Genomic DNA, 21,042 nt, shown 5'->3' with positions numbered 1-21,042 from the left:
GTATCACAATTTTTATCACAGGTTTCAGGCCATCAGTTGCATTTCTAGAAACTAATTCCAACACAGAAAAGAGGACTTAATAACGATGTCAGATATGCCTTCCTATAACATTTTTTTTCTTTTTTTAACACCCTTGGCAGTAGACTCTATCTTGCATTTTATAACTGCTTTGTGGATGCCTTTGCAGGGAAATATTCAAAGTGTTTGTCAACCCAAAAGGCCAATTATACGATAACAATCTTCGCTGCTTAACATAAGCAAGTCTTTTTCCCTCCAATGATGTGAATTTCATTTCTCTCAACTGCTCAACAATGCTCCTATGCTTTCTGCCATGACTAAGCCACCCACCGTCTGTGTTGTGAGCAGACTGCCATGCTATGTGTCCAAATCATCACACGGTGCATCCAACACTTTGTGCCTGAAGCCCTACAAGGAGTTCCAGCTCACAGTATGAGTGCTGTGTTCGGGACATCTTCAATTTTTAACTTCTAGCAGAAAGCAATTCCTCCTAATAATGCAAATAAGTAGATGTAAAACCTGTGTGTTTACATAACTTGCCACCTAGAGTTTAAGCTTTATTGCAAGTCCGATAAAAACACTGCTCATCCCAGGAAAATCATCCTATAGGCACACAAATGTATTACATTAAATTGTTTGAAAGTTTCCTCTATACCCAAAAATTATATTCTTAATCATTTCCTAGGGTTGTGTCTGTCATGAGCACAAAAGTCTTAGCCCCCATGGTGGTTAGTAGAGCTCATTACTACATCTAAGTATTACTAAATATGTATCCTCACCAACTGCAATAGCAAATGCCACCATTTTAAAACTTTTTCACATAATTTTTCTTTTCATTTCTTAGCCACATTTCCATTGCATTGAGCAACAGTATTTCTAGTTACATTTACATGTGCACGTGCTTATATCTTTTCAGGACACACAATTTCCGCTACATTCAGTAGATTCTCTTTTACAACTTGCTATCTGTGAAGAATTTGATGTCCCAGGCAGATTTTTTACTTATGACTTCTTATTTTATAAACAACCAAGACAAAGCTTGTTGACATTTCAATTCTCTCTTCAGCTCCTTGGGATTGGATCACACGTCTCTTCCATGGCCCTCTTCTTTGTTCTTCCAGTGGTTTGTTTCATACTGGCACCTAGGCTGTTTTCTTAAATTACATCTTTTGCCAAATACACACATAGAAGAGGTCTTCAATTTATAAAGCGGAACATATGACCCCCTCAATCTATCTTCTTTTTCCTACTTTTCAAAATATATGAGTATAAGAAATAGGCTGCTTTTCTAATACTATATGGTAGATGGGACTTCACACCACCAAAAACCCAGTTCTGCAAAATATTGTAATTATTTTCTATAATTCAACCTCTGAATCTGGTCTCCTTCCACCTGATAAAGGATATGTCCTCTTAATCTTCTTCAGGAAGTCATTCAGTCACTTCCACAAGGATACTGAGTGCCACTTTTCCTGTTACCCCAGTAACCCAGAGCTCATACTATAAACCATAAGTGTAAGTCCTCCCAAAGGGCAGTGATTCTCAACCCTGTCCTGCTTCATATAAGAATCACAGCGGGGAGCTTTGAAAATGCCAATGCTTAGCTGTTCTCCAGAACAATTATTCATAATCTTCGAGGGTGGGACATGGGTATAGGGGCTTGGCAAAAGCCCTTCCAGTCATAAGGGTAATTCTAGGATGTGGACAGGATTGAAAAAAACGGATCTAAAGAAAGCAGCCAGCAATTGGGACCAAACGTCTACCTGCAAAGCTTAATGAGAGGCGACAGTTACCAGCCCTGCTGCAAATGGCCAGGATCCCAGCAGCAGCCCTCCACCTGAGTCTGCATATGTAGAAAGATTAAGGGGGAAGAAGGGGGACCCACTGGAGTTATGGGCAGCAGAGTGAAGAGCTGCTGCAGAGCCTCCTCAAGACTCACACGAGATCCTCACAAGACAGCCAACATATGGACGTCTGGCACCCAGAAGGCATGGAGGGCCAGATGGTGTTGGCCAGGGGAGCAGCAGCAACACAAGAGAGTGCATTTACAACAGCAGCCAGGGAAATAAAGAGACTCTGCTGCCAGTCCTCTCTCTCCCACACCAGCCAGAAACTGAAGAGAGAGAGACAGGTGTCTCAGGGTCCACCTTGTCTCCTTCCAATCCAAGCAGATGGGGTCTCAGCTAAAACTATGCTTGGGGAAAGGCAGAAGATAAGACTTAAACCAAATATAAACTAAACTGGACTGAGTATTAATAACCAAAAGGAGATGAATATTTTTTTTAAAAATTCTCTCAGCACAAGGAAGACGAATATTTGAAACCTGCCCAAGACATCACAATGGGATGGGAAGCACAGAGTGGGGCACTGAAGCTGGAGGGGAAGAAACATGTTGTGTTTATCCTCCACATTGAGTTGACACTGCTCCATAAACTAATTGTACTTTGTGTTTTCTCAGCCATATGAGGCTTAAACACTATTCTTAGCAAATTTTCTTGGAATTTCTCCTTCTTGTCTTCCACAAGTGACATCTATGCTCCTTGGGGGTCACTCAAAGATTTGGCATGAAGGTGGAATGTAGAGTCTATACTGTGGCCATTCCTCTGTCCTTAATGTTGACTTCAATTCATGGGTCCACATTTTGATCTCATGCTTGCAATGTCTCCTTGATATGGCCACTAGACCCCATCCACTAACTCCCTTAGCAGATTTCCAAACTCCTTTTGTGAACACAAGGAAGTTTGAACAGCTCTCCAAGTATAGACGAGCTGTGGGGGACTCAAGGGCTCTCCTGTCTGCCTTTGACATCCCCATGCAGCCAAGAGCAGTGGGCCAAGATGTGGGACCCCTTCAACAGAGATCCTTACCTTCTCTAGCTCTTTCCTGCCTCCTCTTCTTTCATTCCTCTCTAACCGGGAAAGCATTTTCTAGTCTACATGGTGGTGATGGAGAGAGATATGAAAGAAAAATGTTTCCCCAACCACGTATTCTTCCAGTCTGTTCTATCCTGTGCCTGGACCAAAGCTTTTAAACTTAATAGCCAAGAATTTGAAATTTTTGTTCTTTGAAGACCTCATGAGAACTTCCCTAAAGTAGGCGAGGCACAGTGGCTCATGCCTGTAATCACAGCACTTTGGGAGACAGAGGCAGGTGGATCACATGGGGCTAGGAGTTCAAGACCAGCCTAACCAATATGGTGAAACCCCATCTCTACTAAAAATACAAAAATTAGCCAAGGATGGTGGTGCACACCCAAAATCCCAGCTACTTGGGAGGTTGAGGCACGAGAATCACTTGAACCGGGAGGGGGCAGTTTCAGTGACCTGAGATCATGCCACTGCACTGTAGCCTGGGTGACAGAGCAAGACCCTGTCTCAAAACATAAAAAAAAAAAAAAAAAAGAACTTCCCTAAAGTAGAGATGATGCCTCCATTCTAGCTCTCCAAGTGAGAAAATATGGATTAAAAATGAATTGGCCACACATAGCTATAAATGTGGCACTGTGAGTGGCTTGGAGTTGTCAGCCTAGACCGCCAGCTTGCATAGAATCTCAGCACCAGTCCCATACCCCGTTGGCTGATCCCCTCCCTGCTCCTCTTGCCTGTGCCCCTAGGGCTGCAGGCAGACCCTGTCCAACATCTCCTTCTGTTCCTACTTCTTAAAATCAGAAAAAAACATGAATGAAGACCAACTTCCATTGTTAACATCCATTGTTAACAACTGTGTGTAATGGAAGTTAACAACTGTGTGCCAGCAATTTGGGGAGATATCATTTATTACAAACTTGCTTATGTTGGGACAGAATAAACCAAAAAATGAGTTTAATGCTTTGGAACATGTGAAAGCTGCTGACAAATACTACTGTCCTCAATTAAGAGAAATAACTGAAGTTAACGAGTCTCTTACAGGAGATGCAGAACCTACTAACAAATCTTGTTTCCAGTTCTGACTATCAAGAATAAAGCTGCTATGAGCACTCTCATACAAATCTCTGTGTTGACATAAGTTTCAATTGCTCTAAACAATGCTTTCTTAATTTTGAAATATGTTGCTTTGCCAGGTGCTTATTTCTATACAAATATGATCTAATAACATAAGACATTTTCATAATAATAATAAATCTCTGACTTCCCTATTTATTTCATTTATTTATTTTTGAGACTGGCTCAAAATAATTTATTTATTTATTTTGGGTCTGACTCTGTCATCCAGGCTGGAGTACAATAGCCCTATCTCAGCTCACTGCAACCTCTTCCTCCCAGGCTCAAGGATCCTCCCACCTCAGACTTCTCAGTAACTGAGACCACAGGTGTGTGTCACCATACCCAGCTAATTTGTTTGTATTTCTGGTAGAGACAGGGTTTCGCCATGTTGTCCAGCCTGACCTCAAACCCCTGAGCTCAAGCAATCCTCCTCCTCGGCCTCCCAAAGTGCTGGGATTACGGGAATGAGCCACTGCGCCCAGCCAACTTCCTTATTTTAAATAAAATTAATTTGGGGTGGGGAAATCCATTTTTATCATTCCTCCATTTATATTATTAAAAAAGTATAATGGGCCAAGGCCAGGGATGGTGGCTCACATCTATAGTCCCAGTATTTTGGGAGGCTGAGGTGAGAGGATTGCTTGAGCCCAGGAGCTCAAGATCAGCCTGGCCAACATGGTGAAACCCTGTCTCTACAAAAAATACAAAAATTAGCCAGGTGTGGTGGTGTGCACCTGTAGTCCCAGCTACTTGGGTGGCTGAAGTGTGGAGATCACCTGAGCCATGGAGGTCAAGCGTGCAGTGAGCCATGATTATGCCACTGCTCTCCAGCCTGAATGACAGAGTGAGACCCAGTGTCAAAAAAAAAAAAAAAGATCAAGTAGAAATAACAGGGCAAGCACACTGAAAAATGATAATTGGCACTCTGCTTCTGTGTCAAGAAGACACTAGGAATTAGTATTGTCAACAAACCGAGAAGCATATACCTTGTTTAAAATGGGCAGCCACTACTCAGCTTCAGCCAATTGACTGTGAAGATCCAATACTGCCAAATCTTCTAATTTTTCAAGAGAAGATAGATTTTTGTGTGTGTACATATAAGTAATTTCCTAAGTTTAAATGTTGGCCAATAAAACGCCTCCAAAAAAAAAAAAAGTTGTGCACTGGTGGATTAATGCTGTATGGCATTAGCGAATGCAAGGTAAAATGACTACAGGCCAAATCTGACCCAAGGCTCACTGGTTTCTAGCTAAGATTTTGGTTCTCAATCCTGACTACAAGCAACAAGACCTTTTGGCTTTTTTAAAAGATAGCATGCCCGAGCCCTAGTCCAGAATCTGATTTCCTAGATTTGGATGAGTCCTGGGCATCTATATATTCTTGTAAACTGTCAGAGTTCATTCTGGTTCACAGCCAGGATTAAAAAGTAGGAAATTAAATTTCAAGCTATAGTATCTTATCACATTTCTGAACTTCAACACCATGTCCAGAACACTGAATTCTCCCCAGGCTCATTCTACCTGATTCTGAGCTCAAATAGTCATGTGGATCTCAGTAAGCTGAAACTGATGACACATACACAAACAATGAAAACTGGGACTATGGAGACGTCCTTGTCTCCAACTCAAATAGCATCCAATTTTGGCTGTTCTGTACACTATTTGAGAACATTATAATAGCAGGCCTTCTTGGAAGAAACTCAATTCTAAGTAAAAGATGTTCATATATGAGCTTATGGGAATCTCTTATTCACAAACATGGTAACTATCAAAATAAAAATCTCTTCCAAATTAAGAGAGACAAGAAGAGAAGTGGGGAAAACAAATTTTAAAAGCAGTATGAGCTTTTACAGATAATTTAGCAGGTAACAGAGATCTTGTGAGACAAGTACAAAGGCCTACTATTCATGCCTCATCACGTAAATGTGGACTTAAAGTAAATAAGATAGGAAGGTGTTGAGCTAGAAACATGTCCCAAATTATTTCCAGTGAGCTTCTGAAAGCCCAAGACAAATGTATCTTTATGAAAAATTGAGACAGAGCCAGTAACCAGATCCTCTCATCATTTGCATGTGAAGGCTCTAACTTGTAGTCATGTGATAAACAAATTGAGAAAAATTGTAAATAACCATTAACGAGGAGAGTGAAAATTATAAAAACATTGAGCAAGGGTCAGAAGATTGCAGAGCAGTCTTGGAGCAGAAACCTGAAAGTCAAGATCACAGAGAATGGCAACGGTGAACACAGATGCCACAGATAAAGACATATCCAGGTTCAAGGTCACCTTCACCTTGGTGGTCTCTGGAATACAGTGCATCATTGGCATCCTTGGGAGTGGCTTCATCACGGCCATCTATGGGGCTGAGTGGGCCAGGGGCAAAACACTCCCCACTGGTGACTGCATTATGTTGATGCTGAGCATTTCCAGGCTCTTGCTACAGATTTGGATGATGCTGGACAACATTTTCAGTCTGCTATTCCGAATTGCTTATAACCAAAACACAGTGTATACCCTCTTCAAAGTCATCATTGTCTTTCTGAACCATTCCAACCTCTGGTTTGCTGCCTGGCTCAATGTCTTCTATTGTCTTAGAATTGCAAACTTCAGTCACCCTTTGTTCTTCCTGATGAAGAGGAAAATCATAGTGCTGATGCCTTGGCTTCTGAGGCTGTCAGTGTTGGTTTCCTTAAGCTTCAGCTTTCCATTCTCTAAAGATGTCTTCCATGTGTATGTGAATAGCTCCATTCCTATCCCTTCCTCCAACTCCACGGAGAAGAAGTACTTCTCTGAAACCAACATGGTCAACCTGGTTTTTTTCTATAACATGGGGCTCTTTATTCCTCTGATCATGTTCACCCTGGCAGCCACCCTGCTGATCCTTTCTCTCAAGAGACACACCCTACACATGGGAAGCAATGCCACGGGGTCCAGGGACCCCAGCATGAAGGCCCACATAGGGGCCATCAAAGCCACCAGCTACTTTCTCATCCTCTACGTTTTCAATGCAACTGCTCTATTTCTTTCCATGTCCAACATTTTTGACACTTACAGTTCCTGGAATATTTTGTGCAAGATCATCATGGCTGCCTACCCTGCAGGCCACTCAGTACAACTGATCTTGGGCAACCCTGGGCTGAAAAGAGCCTGGAAGCGGTTTCAGCACCAAGTTCCTCTTTACCTAAAAGGGCAGACTCTGTGACGAACTCAGGGAGGACTGCAGGACCTGGTCCAACCACCTCTGCCTTTTCCTCAGGTAGAACTCTCTCCTCACCCCCTCTTTTCTCCCAAACCTGCTCTAACACTTCTCAGATAACTTGACCCTTTTATGAATATGAAGCTGAATTTTTAACTTGAGATTCTAAACAGAAGTAACCAAGAAACCTGAAGATGGACTTTGAAAGTGACTTGAACTATGTTCATTCACATCTTGCCCTGATTCACATCTTGCCCTGAGATATCTCCACTTTCTTTTCCCCCTGAGCCTTAAGAAGAGAGTGGCCAGACATATTGGTTTGCCAGGATTAATCTCTGTTTATTGTCTGTTGTCAATTGAGCACCCTTTAGTTCTCAAGAATATCACGGTCTGGATGAAGAATTACATGATCATCCTACTTAAGACACCCGACTGACACACAGTTAGGGCTGGTGAAGCAGAGCACAGCACTCAGTGCATGGGGTAGAAGGGAAACCAGAGTAGCTATAGAGGAAGAAGATGCAAGAAAGAAAGGCTGCTGGAAATTACCAAGTGCTGCAGATGTTCCAACGAAAGTAAAGGGTGAAGAAAAAGGCTTTGGATTTGACTTAAAAAAAGGCCATGTGTGCTATTATCAGTGGAGTGATAGGGTGACATCCTGATCCCAGGAGTTCCAGATGATGCCAAAAGGGAGGGAATGGGTAAAAACCAATAGTCTAGAGAAGATGTTTGGAGATAGAGATGAGTTATAGGATGGCAGATGGATATGTGAAGGTCAACTGAATGCTTTTTTTTTTTTTGAGACAGAGTCTCACTCTGTTGCCCAGGCTGGAGTGCAGTGGCGTGATCTCGGCTCACTGCAACCTCTGCCGCCCAGGTTCAAGCGATTCTTCTTCCTCAGCCTCCCAGGTAGCTGGGATTACAGGCACCTGCCACTGTGCCCAGCTAATTTTTTTGTACTTTTAGTAGAGACGGGGTTTCACCATCTTGGCCAGGCTGGTCTTGAACTCCCGACCTCGTGATCCACCCACCTCAGCCTCCCAAAATGCTGGGATTACAGGCGTGAGCCACCGCACCCGGCCTGAATGCTTTATTTCTCCAAATGAAAGGGAACAAAGTGAGCAGAGAGGAAAGAAAGAATGCAGGGAAAAGAGTGAAGTGGGCAGGAAGCAGAAAGAGAAAAGAAAGAGGCCAGAGTAAGTGAGCATCTGTTTTGCTCAGCTCCTGGCCACCGTGCCTGGCTAGCTATTAGTATTCTAAAGGGTAGGACAGTGAGACTGAAAGGCATCTAGAATGAGGATATTTAAAGCAGGCCAGATATGAAAAGGCCAAACTAGATTGGGACAGATACACACAGAAGGCTCAGACTTTATAGTCCCATAAGCCTGGTGGCAGAACGTGGCCACAGATCCAGTAGTTCAATCCAAGTGGCAGGTGAAAAGTATAGGGTGGCCTTAAGAATTGGATTCCTGTTCCCTTCCTGACAATGTCAGAAATGAAAGACATGTAGTATTCCACAGTTTAGTTCCCCAACAGTTATTTGAGTGTCGCTTTGAACCCAGCAGAGCACTAGGTTAGGGGTCAGCAAACTTTTTCTGTGAAGGATCAGAGAGTAAATAATTTAGGCTTTGACAGCCACATGCAGTCCCTGCCAGAAGAATTCAGCTCTTCTGTTACAGCACAAAAGCCATCAGATTCAAAAAACAAATGAATGGACATGGGTGTGCTCCAACAAAATTTTGTTTATGGAGGCTGAAATTTGAATTTCAAATAATTTTCACGTCGTAAAATATTATTATTTTAATTTTTCCAACCATTTAAAAATACATGTTTAGTAAATGCTTCTTGCATTTTTAAGTGGTTGAAAAAATTAATATTTCATGATATGAAACTCTGTTGGAGCATAGCTATGTCCATTCTTTCCTAGCTGTGCACTCCCAGAGGGTGAAATTTTGGTTGAGTGGATCGTGGGCTACACAAAACAAAACGAACGAGTGGATCAGATTTGCTCCCAGGCTGCAGTTGCAGCCCCTTCACTCAGGCATGTTCTCCAACTCCTGAAGGCACAGCATGCCCCAGGTCCCAGTCACACTTCATTGCAAAACCAGGGATACTTATTGTGGAAACTTGTGCAGCGTTTTGAACGTGGCAACTTCCCCAGTATTTTTGTCACTTTCAATTTCTCCAGTTTTTCTGTCCCCGTGCAATCTTTAAAACACAATCCACTAGTTCTTTGAAAAAATAAATAAATAAATAAACAAAAAGCTCAAAAAGCTAATGTTCTAGTTCCCTGTCTCCCACCTGCTAAGGACAAACACGTTGCCCCAAATTTGTTTCTATCTAAGGCTTTGAAAACTATGACCCTGAAGCTACTCCCTTGATAACAATGAGTTTGAAATGAGCTTGAAATAGTCGTGCCTCTATAAACCATCTCTGTTGAGGTTGAACACTAGGCTGTGGTTCTCTTTGTGAATTTGATCCAGCAGGGCAATGTTTGTATTTGTATGTTCTTTTTAGATGACTAAGCAAAAGACTGGTTCATTGTATGATGATGGGAAAGGCTTATAGTTAGTGTGGTGTGTAGAAAGAACCTACACTTGGTGTCAAAGACCTAGACTTCAGTCCCCATTCTGTGTGATCTTGGCAAAGTCACTAAACCTCTCTGAGCCTCAGGATGGAAAGCAGAAATAATGATAACATCCACTTCACAGGGCTGCTGTGAGACTCAAACAAAATAATAAGTCTATGACAAACTGTAAACCACCATACAAAGATGAGTGCATTTATCCATTCAAGAAAAATGTATTTCTTAATGCATTTTTAGTAAATAAAGATCAACTCAACAAAAATTTCACCCTCCAAGAGTACACAGGCTGGTAAAGAATACTGGATTAAATTACAATGTGGAAAATTCCTGAGTGGAAGTCTATGTACTGTGGAGTCAGGAATGTACCCTAAACCTTAAATGTCCACAATTAAAACTCCTATCCTCTAAAAACAATTTTTAATCCTGATCTTCCTTCCCCATTTCCTTCGCCATGGGGAGCAGAGAACTCAGGACAGAATCCTTTTCCTTCAGTCTTACTGAGCCATTCAGGAGAGATCAGGGCTGAGAGAAAAAGAAATTTTCCACTGAGCATCCTCAGAGATTCCCATCAGAGCCGGAGGATGCAAAACAGAAAAGGGTCCCATTACATTCAGCCCTCCCGAGGGAAAGCTGCTGTTTGCATTTCCTGCCTACAGCTCTAGGAGACTGCAAATAAATCATTGATTTATTCAAACCAGTAGCTGGATAACAGATTGTAGCTGGCAGCCCTGAGTGCAGCTGAGACCATGAGTGATAGAAATACTTGTCAGGGAGGGAGTGGCAATGTGACATGCAGAAAGTACCAAGACCCCATAGGCCCATTCTTCCCTCATCTCACTGCTCAATGGAATAGCACCTAACACTCACACTCTATTCATAAGAGTTGACTAAGATTTTTTATGCTTTATGTGAGATTTATCTTAACATAATAAAAATTAAATATCTCCAAATACTATAAGAGATGGCCTTAACCTCTTTGTTATCTAATCAAATTGTTAAGTGATTCAAACACCTTTGCCTTAATATTTTATCTTTCATGAGTTATTTCACTAAGTCCTGTGTCTATATTCTAATTTATGTTTTTGGCACTAATCGCATTAATTATACCCAATGGCAGAAACTTGTTGTTGTTGTTGCTGTTGTTGTTTGAAGTCTAAATAACAAAAAACATGCCTGGTAAGTCCTAATCTGAATAAGTTAATAATATTTTAAAAACTCAAACCTGTGGCCTGAGTCTCCATCGTCTCTGATCCCCTTAAGGGTGGGGCACTGTTGGACACTCCCTCTGTTTTAAAGATCTTCACCCTTGACTTCCATATCTATTCAGCTGCCTGATTTTTCTTTATTTCCTTATCTACCAAGCACCATTCGAACATAGAACTACTCACAATTTGTACTCTTTGTCCATTGCCACTACTAAGGTGACTAACCACTCAGATTTTAAAAACTCAGAGTTCCATATCCAAGAAAACCTCTCTGTCCTGAATAACCTGGGACAGCTGGTCACCCTAAGCTCCACCCAAAGGACTGAGGCTAAATTCAGACTCCAAGTATTACCTTTCAACTACAGCTATGATATTCACACCAGTTCCATGACTGTATGAGCAGGAAACCGATACACATTCACATGAACTGCACATGCACACACACACACTCATATACTCTTGCACACACACCTAACATACACATTCACACATACTCACATATAGACATTCACATCTACACACATTCACATTCATACACACACACCACCTGCTTAATATCCTCCAAAGCCTTCTCATTATGCAAAAACTTTCTGACTGGCCTGCAAAGTCCTTCACACTGCATCTCAGGACTACATTTTCTGGCAGCTCTTGATGCTTCATTCTATTCACTCCGCTAAGTATAATCATTGAAAGGGCCTGATGGTTAGGTAATATTTTTTAATTTTAATTTTGGAAAATTTCAAACCTACACAAAAGCAGGTAATGGTACATCCCCTATGTAGCCATTATTCAACCATTAACATAGTGCCAGTACACACTATTGAAGACTTTTAAGGAGGTTTATTATATAATTCAAATATTTCTAGTACCTTTAGCCCAAAAGATTTTGTGGGTTCTTTTGATTCCAGCTACATTTTTAGTACCTATTAAAATTAATTGGGCTTCAAGATCCATCTTTGAAATCCACACTATCTGAAATATACCAAAATATACATCATTTTTCTGGTATATATTTCCTCTAATTCAAGTTTTTTCCCTTCTATTTTTAATTGACATGTAATAACAGTAAATATCTATGAGTGATATTTCTATACATGTATACAATGTGTAATCATAAAATTAGGGTAATTAGCATGTCCACACCTCAAAACTGTATCATTTCTTTATGCTGGGAACATTAAAATCCTCTCTTCTAGCTTTTGAAAATATAGTTACTGTTAACTACATTCACCCAATGCTATAAAGCACTAAAGTCTATTCCTCCTATCTAGCTGTAATTCATCTGTTAGCCAACCTCTTCTATTCCTCTCCCAACCCTTCCTAGACTCTAATAACCACAACCCTACTCTACTTTTATGAACTCAACTTTTTTTAGCTCCTATATATGAGTGAAAATATGCAGTATTTCTTTTCCTTTCTGACTTATTTCACTTAACATAATCATCTCCAAGCTCACTTGTGTTGCTGCAAATGACAGGATTTCATTCTCTTTTGTGGATGCATAGTATTCCACTGTGTATATATACATTTTGTTTATCCACTTACCTGTTGATGAACATTTAGGTTGATTCCATATCATAACTATTGTGAATAGTGCTGCAATAAACAGCATTACCCTGATGACTAGTGATGTTGAGCATTTTTTCATATACTTGCTGGTCATTTGTATGTCTTTTCTGAGAAATGACTATTCAGATCTTTTGCCCACTTTTTAATGAGATTGTTAGGGTCTTTTGCTATTGAGTTGTTTGAGTTCCTTGTAGACTCTGGTTATTACTACATTGCCAAATGTACAGCTTGCAAATATTTTCTCTCATTCTATAGGTTGTCTGCACTCTTGATTGCTTCCTTTGCTGTGCAGAAGCTTTTTAGTTTAGTATGGTCCCATTTGTCTATTTTTGGTTTTGTTGTCGGTGTTTTAGAGTCACAGGCATATAAAATTTTTGCCTAGACCAATGTCCTGGAGTGTTTCCCCTATGTTTTTTTCTAGCAGTTTTATAGTTTCAGGTATTACATTTAAGTCTTTAATCTATTTTGAGTTGATTTTTGTATATATAAAGAGATAGGGGTCTAGTTTCATTCCTCTGCACATGAATATCCAGTTTTCCCAGCACCATTTATCAACCAGGGTGTTATTTCCCCAGTGTATGTGCTTGACACCTTTGCGAAAAATCAGTTGGCTGTAAATATTTATACCTGGATTTGTTTCTGGGTTCCTTATTCTGTTCCATTGGTCTCTGTGTTCATTTTTATACCAATATCATTCTGATTTGGCTATTATAACTTTGTAGTATATTTTGAAGTCAGATAGTGTGCTGCTTTCAGTTATGTTCTTTTTGCTCAGGATTGCTTTGGTTATTCAGGATCTTTTGTGGTTCCATACAAATTTTAGAATTCCTTTTTCTCTTTCTGTGAGTAATGTCACTGGTAGTTTGATAGGGATTAAATTGAATCTGTAGATCACTTTGAATAGTATGGTCTCTTTAACAATATTAATTCTTCTAATCCATGAGCCTGGAATGTCTTTCCATTGGTTTGTGTCCCCTTTCAATTTCTTTCATCAGTGTTTTGTGGTTCTCATTGCATAGAACTTGCACCTCTTTGGTTAAATTTATTCCTATGTACTTTATTTATTTTTTTTGTAGTTACTGTAAATGAGAATATTTTCTACATTTCTTTTTTAATGAGTTGGTGATTGGTATATAGAAACACTACTAAGTTTTATGATTTGATTTTGTGTCCTGAAACTTTACTGAATTTATCAGTATTTTTTCTAGCAGTTTTTGTTTGTTTTGTTTGTTTGTTTGTTTGTTTTGGTGAAGTCTTTAGGGTTTTCTGTATATAAGATCATGTTATCCATAAAAAAATAAAAGGGACAATTTTACTTCCTCTTTCCAATTTGGACACCCTCCATATTTTTTTCTCTTGCCCAATTATAGTACTATGTTGAAGAAGAGTGGTGAGAGTGGGCATCCTTGTTCTGGTCCTTTCAGGAAAAGTTTTCAGCATTTCCTCATTCAGTATGATGTTAGCTGTGCATTTGTCATATACGACTTTATTGTGTTGAGGTACATTCCTCCTATACATAATTCAGGTATGTTCCTTCTATTCCTAAACTCCCAAGTTCTTATGTAGAGAGTTTTTATTATGAATGGATGTTTAATTTTATCAAATGCTTTTTCTGCATCTATTGAGATGATCATATTGCATTTTTCTCTCATTCTGTTGATGTGATATATTACATTTATTGACTTGCATCTGTCGAAACATTCTTGCATCCCTGGGATAACCCACTTCATCATGGTGTACTATTTTTTTTTTTTTTTTTTTAATTTATTTATTTATTGCATTTTAGGTTTTGGGGTACATGTGAAAAACATGCAAGGTTGTTGCATAGGTGCATACGTGGCAGTGTGATTTGCTGCCTTCCTCCCCTTCACCCATATCTGGCATTTCTCCCCATGCTATCCCTCCCCAATTCCCCACCCCCCCGCTGTCCCCCCCACTCCCCCACAACAGACCCCCATGTATAGTGCTCCCCTCCCTGTGTCCATATGTTCTCCTTGTTCAACACCCACCTATGAGTGAGAACATGTGGTGTTTGATTTTGTGTTCTTGTGTCAGTTTGCTGAGAATGATGGTTTCCAGGTTCATCCATGTCCCTACAAAGGACGCAAACTCCTCGTTTTTAATGGCTGCATAATATTCCATGGTGTATATGTGCCACATTTTTCCTGTCCAGTCTATCATCGATGGGCATTTGGGTTGGTTCCAGGTCTTTGCTATTGTAAACTGTGCTGCTATGAACATTCGTGTGCATGTGTCCTTATAGTAGAACGATTTATAATCCTTTGGATATATGCCCAGTAATGGGATTGCTGGGTCCAATGCAATTTCTATTTCTAGGTCCTTGAGGAATCGCCACACTGTTTTCCACAATGGTTGAACTAATTTACACTCCCACCAACAGTGTAAAAGTGTTCCTATTTCTCCACATCCTCTCCAGCATCTGTTGTCTCCAGATTTCTTAATGATTGCCATTCTAACTGGTGTGAGATGGTATCTCAATGTAGTTTTGATTTGCATTTCTCTAATGGCCAGTGATGATGAGCATTTTTTCATATGCTTGTTGGCCTCATGTATGTCTTCTTTTGTAAAGTATCTGTTCATATCCTTCGCCCACTTTTGAATGGGCTTGTTTGTTTTTTTCTTGTAAATCTTTTTTAGCTCGTTGTAAATTCTGGATATCAGCCCTTTGTCAGATGGGTAGGCTGCAAAAATTTTTTCCCATTCTGTTGGTTGCCGATTCACTCTATTGACTGTTTCTTTTGCTGTGCAGAAGCTGTGGAGTTTGATTAGGTCCCATTTGTCTATTTTGGCTTTTGTTGCCAATGCTTTTGGTGTTTTGGTCATGAAGTCCTTGCCTACGCCTATGTCCTGAATGGTTTTGCCTAGGTTTCCTTCTAGTGATTTTATGGTGTTAGGTCTTATGTTTAAGTCTTTAATCCATCTGGAGTCAATTTTAGTGTAAGGTGTCAGGAAGGGGTCCAGTTTCTGCTTTCTGCATATGGCTAGCCAGTTTTCCCAACACCACTTATTGAACAGGGAATCCTTTCCCCATTGCTTGTTTTTATCAGGTTTGTCAAAGATCGGGTGGTTGTAGATATGTTGTGTTGCCTCCGACGCCTCTGTTCTGTTCCATTGGTCTATATCTCTGTTTTGGTACCAGTACCATGCTGTTTTGATTACTGTAGCCTTGTAGTAGAGTTTGATGTCTGGTAGTGTGATGCCTCCTGCTTTGTTCTTTTTGCTTAGAATTGACTTGGCTATGCGGGCTCTCTTTTGGTTCCATATGAAGTTTAAGGTGGTTTTTTCCAGTTCTGTGAAGAAGGTCATTGGTAGCTTGATGGGGATAGCATTGAATCTGTATATTACTTTGGGCAGTATGGCCATTTTCACGATATTAATTCTTCCTAACCATGAACATGGAATGTTTCTCCATCTGTTTGTGTCCTCTCTTATTTCGTTGAGCAGTGATTTGTAGTTCTCCTTGAAGAGGTCCTTTACATTCCTTGTTAGTTGTATTCCTAGGTATTTTATTCTCTTTGTAGCAATTGTGAATGGCAGTTCGTTCTTGATTTGGCTCTCTTTAAGTCTGTTATTGGTGTATAGGAATGCCTGTGATTTTTGCACATTGATTTTGTATCCTGAGACTTTGCTGAAGTTGCTTATCAGTTTCAGGAGCTTTTGGGCTGAGATGAGGGGGTCTTCTAGATATACAATCATGTCGTCTGCAAATAGAGACAATTTGACTTCCTCCTTTCCTAATTGAATACCCTTTATTTCTTTTTCTTGCCTGATTGCTCTGGCTAGAACTTCCAGTACTATATTGAATAGGAGTGGTGAGAGAGGGCATCCTTGTCTAGTGCCAGATTTCAAAGGGAATGCTTCCAGTTTTTGCCCGTTCAGTATGATATTGGCTGTCGGTTTGTCGTAAATAGCTTTTATTATTTTGAGATACGTTCCATCGATACCTAGTTTATTGAGGGTTTTTAGCATAAAGGGCTGTTGAATTTTGTCGAAGGCCTTCTCTGCATCGATTGAGATAATCATGTGGTTTTTGTCTTTGGTTCTGTTTATGTGGTGAATTACATTTATAGACTTGCGTATATTGAACCAGCCTTGCATCCCCGGGATGAATCCTACTTGATCATGGTGGATAAGCTTTTTGATGTGCTGTTGTAATCGGCTTGCCATTATTTTATTGAAGATTTTTGCATCTATGTTCATCATGAATATTGGCCTGTAGTTTTCTTTTCTTGCTGAGTCTCTGCCAGGTTTTGGTATTAGGATGATGTTGGTCTCATAAAATGATTTGGGAAGGATTCCCTCTTTTTGGATTATTTGGAATAGTTTCAGTAGGAATGGTATCAGTTCCTCTTTGTATGTCTGGTAGAATTCGGCTGTGAACCCATCTGGACCTGGGCTTTTTTTGGGTGGTAGGCTCTTAATTGCTGCCTCGACTTCAGACCTTGTTATTGGTCTATTCAGGGTTTCGGCTTCTTCCTGGTTTAGGCTTGGGAGGAGGCAGCTGTCCAGGAATTTATCCATTTCCTCCAGGTTTTCTAATTTATGTGCATAGAGTTGTTTGTAATAATCTCTGATGATGGTTTGAATTTCTGTGGAATCTGTGGTGATATCCCCTTTGTCGTTTTTTATTGCATCTATTTGATTATTCTCTCTTTTCTTTTTTATTAGTCTGGCTAGTGGTCTGTCTATTTTGTTGATCTTTTCAAAAAACCAGCTCCTGGATTTATTGATTTTTTGAAGGGTTTTTCGTGTCTCTATCTCCTTCAATTCTGCTTTGATCTTAGTTATTTCTTGTCTTCTGCTAGGTTTTGAGTTTTTTTGATCTTGCTCCTCTAGCTCTTTCAATTTTGACGATAGGGTGTCAATTTTAGATCTCTCCCTTCTTCTCATGTGGGCACTTATTGCTATATATTTTCCTCTAGAGACTGCTTTAAATGTGTCCCAGAGATTCTGGTATGTGGTGTCTTCATTCTCGTTGGTTTCGAAGAACGTCTTTATTTCTGCCTTCATTTCATTGTTTATCCAGTCAACATTCAGGAGAAAGTTGTTCATTTTCCATGAGGCTGTGCGGTTCTGGGTTGGTTTCTGAATTCTGAGTTCTAACTTGATTGCACTGTGGTCTGAGAGACTGTTTGTTATGGTTTCCGTTCTTTTGCATTTGCTGAGGAGTGATTTACTTCCAATTATGTGGTCAATTTTAGAGTAGGTGTGATGTGGTGCTGAGAAGAATGTATATTCTGTGGATTTGGGGTGGAGAGTTCTGTAAATGTCTATTAGGTTTGCTTGTTCCAGGTCTGAGTTCAAGTCCTGTATATCCTTGTTAATTTTCTGTCTCGTTGATCTGTCTAATATTGACAATGGTGTGTTGAAGTCTCCCACTATTATTGTGTGGGAGTCTAAGTCTCTTTGTAAGTCTTTAAGAACTTGCCTTATGTATCTGGGTGCTCCTGTATTAGGTGCATATATATTTAGGATCGTTAGCTCTTCTTGCTGCATTGATCCTTTTACCATTATGTAATGTCCTTCTTTGTCTCTTTTGATCTTTGTTGCTTTAAAGTCTATTTTATCAGAGATGAGAATTGCAACTCCTGCTTTTTTTTTCTCTCCATTTGCTTGGTAAATCTTCCTCCATCCCTTTATTTTGAGCCTTTGTGTATCCTTGCATGCGAGATGGGTTTCCTGGATACAGCACACTGATGGGTTTTGGCTTTTTATCCAATTTGCCAGTCTGTGTCTTTTGATTGGGGCATTTAGTCCGTTTACATTTAGGGTTAATATTGTTATGTGTGAATTCGATCCTGTCATTTTGGTGCTAGGTGGCTGTTTTGCCCTTTGGTTGATGCAGATTCTTCATTGTGTTGATGCTCTTTACCTTTTCATGTGTTTTTGGAGTGGCTGGTACTGGTTGTTCTTTTCTATGTGTAGTGCCTCCTTCAGGAGCTCTTGTAGAGCTGGTCTGGTGGTGATGAACTCTCTGAGTTCTTGCTTGTTCACAAAGGATTTTATTTTTCCTTCACTTATGAAGCTTAGTTTGGCTGGATACGAAATTCTGGGTTGAAAGTTCTTTTCCTTAAGGATGTTGAATATCAGCCCCCACTCTCTTCTGGCCTGTAGGGTTTCTGCTGAGAGATCTGCAGTGAGTCTGATGGGCTTCCCTTTGTGGGTAACCCGACCTTTCTCTCTGGCTGCCCTTAGTATTTTCTCCTTCATTTCAACCCTGGTGAATCTGATGATTATGTGTCTTGGGGTTGCTCTTCTAGAGGAGTATCTTTGTGGTGTTCTCTGTATTTCCTGGACTTGAATCTTGGCCTGCCTTGTTAGGTTGGGGAAGTTTTCCTGGATAATATCCTGAAGAGTATTTTCCAGCTTGGATTCATTCTCTTCGTCACATTCAGGTACACCTATCAAACGTAGATTAGGTCTTTTCACATAGTCCCATATTTCTTGTTGACTTTGTTCATTCCTTTTTACCCTGTTTTCTCTAATCTTGCCTTCTCGTTTTATTTCATTCAGTTGATCTTCGACCTCTGATATCCTTTCTTCTGCTTGGTCAATTCGGCTGTTGAGACTTGTGCATGCTTCACGAAGTTCTCGTGTTGTGTTTTTCAGCTCCATCAATTCGCTCATATTCCTCTCTAAGTTGTCCATTCTTGTTAGCATTTCGTCAAGTCTTTTTTCAAGGTTCTTAGTTTCTTTGCATTGGGTTAGAACATGTTCTTTTAGCTCACGGAAGTTTCTTATTATCCACTTTCTGAAAGCTGATTCTGTCATTTCATCACCCTCATTCTCCATCCAGTCTTGTTCCCTTGCTGGTGAGGAGTTGTGATCCCTTGTAGGAGGAGAAGTGTTCTGGTTTTGGGTGTTTTCATCCTTTTTGCGCTGGTTTCTTCCCATCTTTGTGGATTTATCCACCTGTTGACTTTGTAGTTGTTGTCTTTCTGATTTTGGTAATTTTAAGTCTGCTGTGGCAGAACTCATAAACCCCCTGCTCTTCCCCCCAGGTGTTCTGTCCCGGGAGTTACGGTTTTATGGTGTTCCCCTGTGCGGTTGCTGTTTTCCCTGCCCACAAGGTGGCAGCCTAGTCACACTCAGTTTGCAGAGGCTTCGCTAAGCTGCTGTGGGCTCCACCCAGCTTCGTGTGAACTTCTGGGTGTAGTTAGAACTGCTTCCGCGATGTTGGCCCGCCCCTGTAGTGACGGAGTCTCTGTAGTGGCGGATTGCCTTGTTAGATTGCCCTGGGAACAGCAGGGTGCCTATGGAGAATGCCCCTCCTCCACAGAGCTGGACCGTCCCGGTTTCAGTTGTGTTTCAGGTCTTCTTGCTGGGTAAGAGGGGACACCGTCTCATCTGATCTGCCTCCGGAGCCGCTGCGTTGGCTAAAGCCGCGGCTCTGAGATTCGTGGCGCTGGCCTGGCTCCCCGTTTCAGCTCCCCTTGCTGGCTTATAGGGGACTCAGACTCTCTCACTTTGTACAGTGAGCCGTTGCCTCAGGGTGCCGGCCCAGCGGCTGCGCCGTTCAAGCCAGCGGCACCAGCGGCGCTGGCGACCCGTGTGGCTTCTCTGCGTGTGAATCTCCTGGTCTGTGGGCAGTAAAAATCAGTCTGGAAATACGGCGTCCACTCACCCTCTGTGCTTTCTCTCGGAGCTGCATTCCCGAGTTCCTCCTAAGCGGCCATCTTGGATCTCCCCGGTGTACTATTTTTTTTGATGTGCTGTTGGATTCAGTTTGCTAACATTTTGTTGAGAACTTTTGCTTGTGTGTTCATCAGGGATACTGCCTGTTGCTTTTTCTTTTTTTGTTGTGCCTTTGTTTGGCTTTGGTATAAGAATAATGCTGGCCTATTGGAATGAGTTAGGAAAAATTCCCTCTTCTTCAATTTTTTAAAATAGATTGAGAAGAGGTGATGTCAGTTCTTCTTTAATAGTTTGGGAGAATTCAGCAATACAGCCATTCTACCTTGGGCTTTTCTTTGTTGGGAAACTTTTAATTAAACAAATGTGACTGTACTAGTCCATTTTCATATTGCTATGAAGAAATACCCGACTGAATAATTTATAAAGAAAAAGAAGTTAGATTAAGTCTCATTACTCATTATCATACAATATCATACAATATATGACTATATTAGTCCATTTTCATATCATTATGAAGAAATACCCAAGACTGGGTAATTTATAAAGAAAAAGAGATTTGATTAAATCTCATTACTCATTATTAGTCTGTCCAGGTGTTCTATTTCTTCCTAGTTCAATCTTTGTTGGCTGTATGTGTCTGGGAATTTATCTATTTTCTTATTTCCTCTAGGTTTCTCAGTCTGTTGATGTATTGTTGTTTACAATAGTTTCTAATGATCTTTTTTTATTTCTGTGGTATCAGTTGTAATGTCTCTATTTTTATTTCTCATTTTATTTCTTCCCTCTTTTTTCTTAGTCTAGCTAGTGATTTGTTGACTTTGTTTATCTTTT

General features: G+C 40.5%; 2 protein-coding genes across 21 annotated transcripts in view; one reads left to right on the top strand and one right to left on the bottom strand.

Annotated features, from left to right (window-relative positions):
* Positions 1–21,042, bottom strand: part of KEL (Kell metallo-endopeptidase (Kell blood group)) — a 299,932-nt gene that overhangs the window by 231,204 nt on the left and 47,686 nt on the right. The window lies entirely within an intron of this gene.
* Positions 6,189–7,227, top strand: TAS2R40 (taste 2 receptor member 40). Its single transcript, XM_012447476.2, has one exon. It carries the CDS (start codon positions 6,229–6,231, stop codon positions 7,198–7,200), a length of 972 nt encoding a protein of 323 aa, XP_012302899.1. The 5' UTR covers positions 6,189–6,228; the 3' UTR covers positions 7,201–7,227.

This window comes from Aotus nancymaae, unplaced genomic scaffold, assembly GCF_030222135.1.
Source record: "Aotus nancymaae isolate 86718 unplaced genomic scaffold, 86718_ANA_hifiasm-v0.15.2.pri h1tg000002l, whole genome shotgun sequence".
In the NCBI taxonomy this organism is placed as follows: domain Eukaryota; kingdom Metazoa; phylum Chordata; class Mammalia; order Primates; family Aotidae; genus Aotus; species Aotus nancymaae.
Note: the sequence above shows the minus strand (reverse complement) of the source record. Positions and strands in the feature narration are given on the sequence as shown.

Bases quoted from the DNA above. Each gene is read 5' to 3' on its own strand.
- TAS2R40 (XM_012447476.2), top strand. From the start codon at position 6,229: ATGGCAACGGTGAACACAGATGCCACAGATAAAGACATATCCAGGTTC.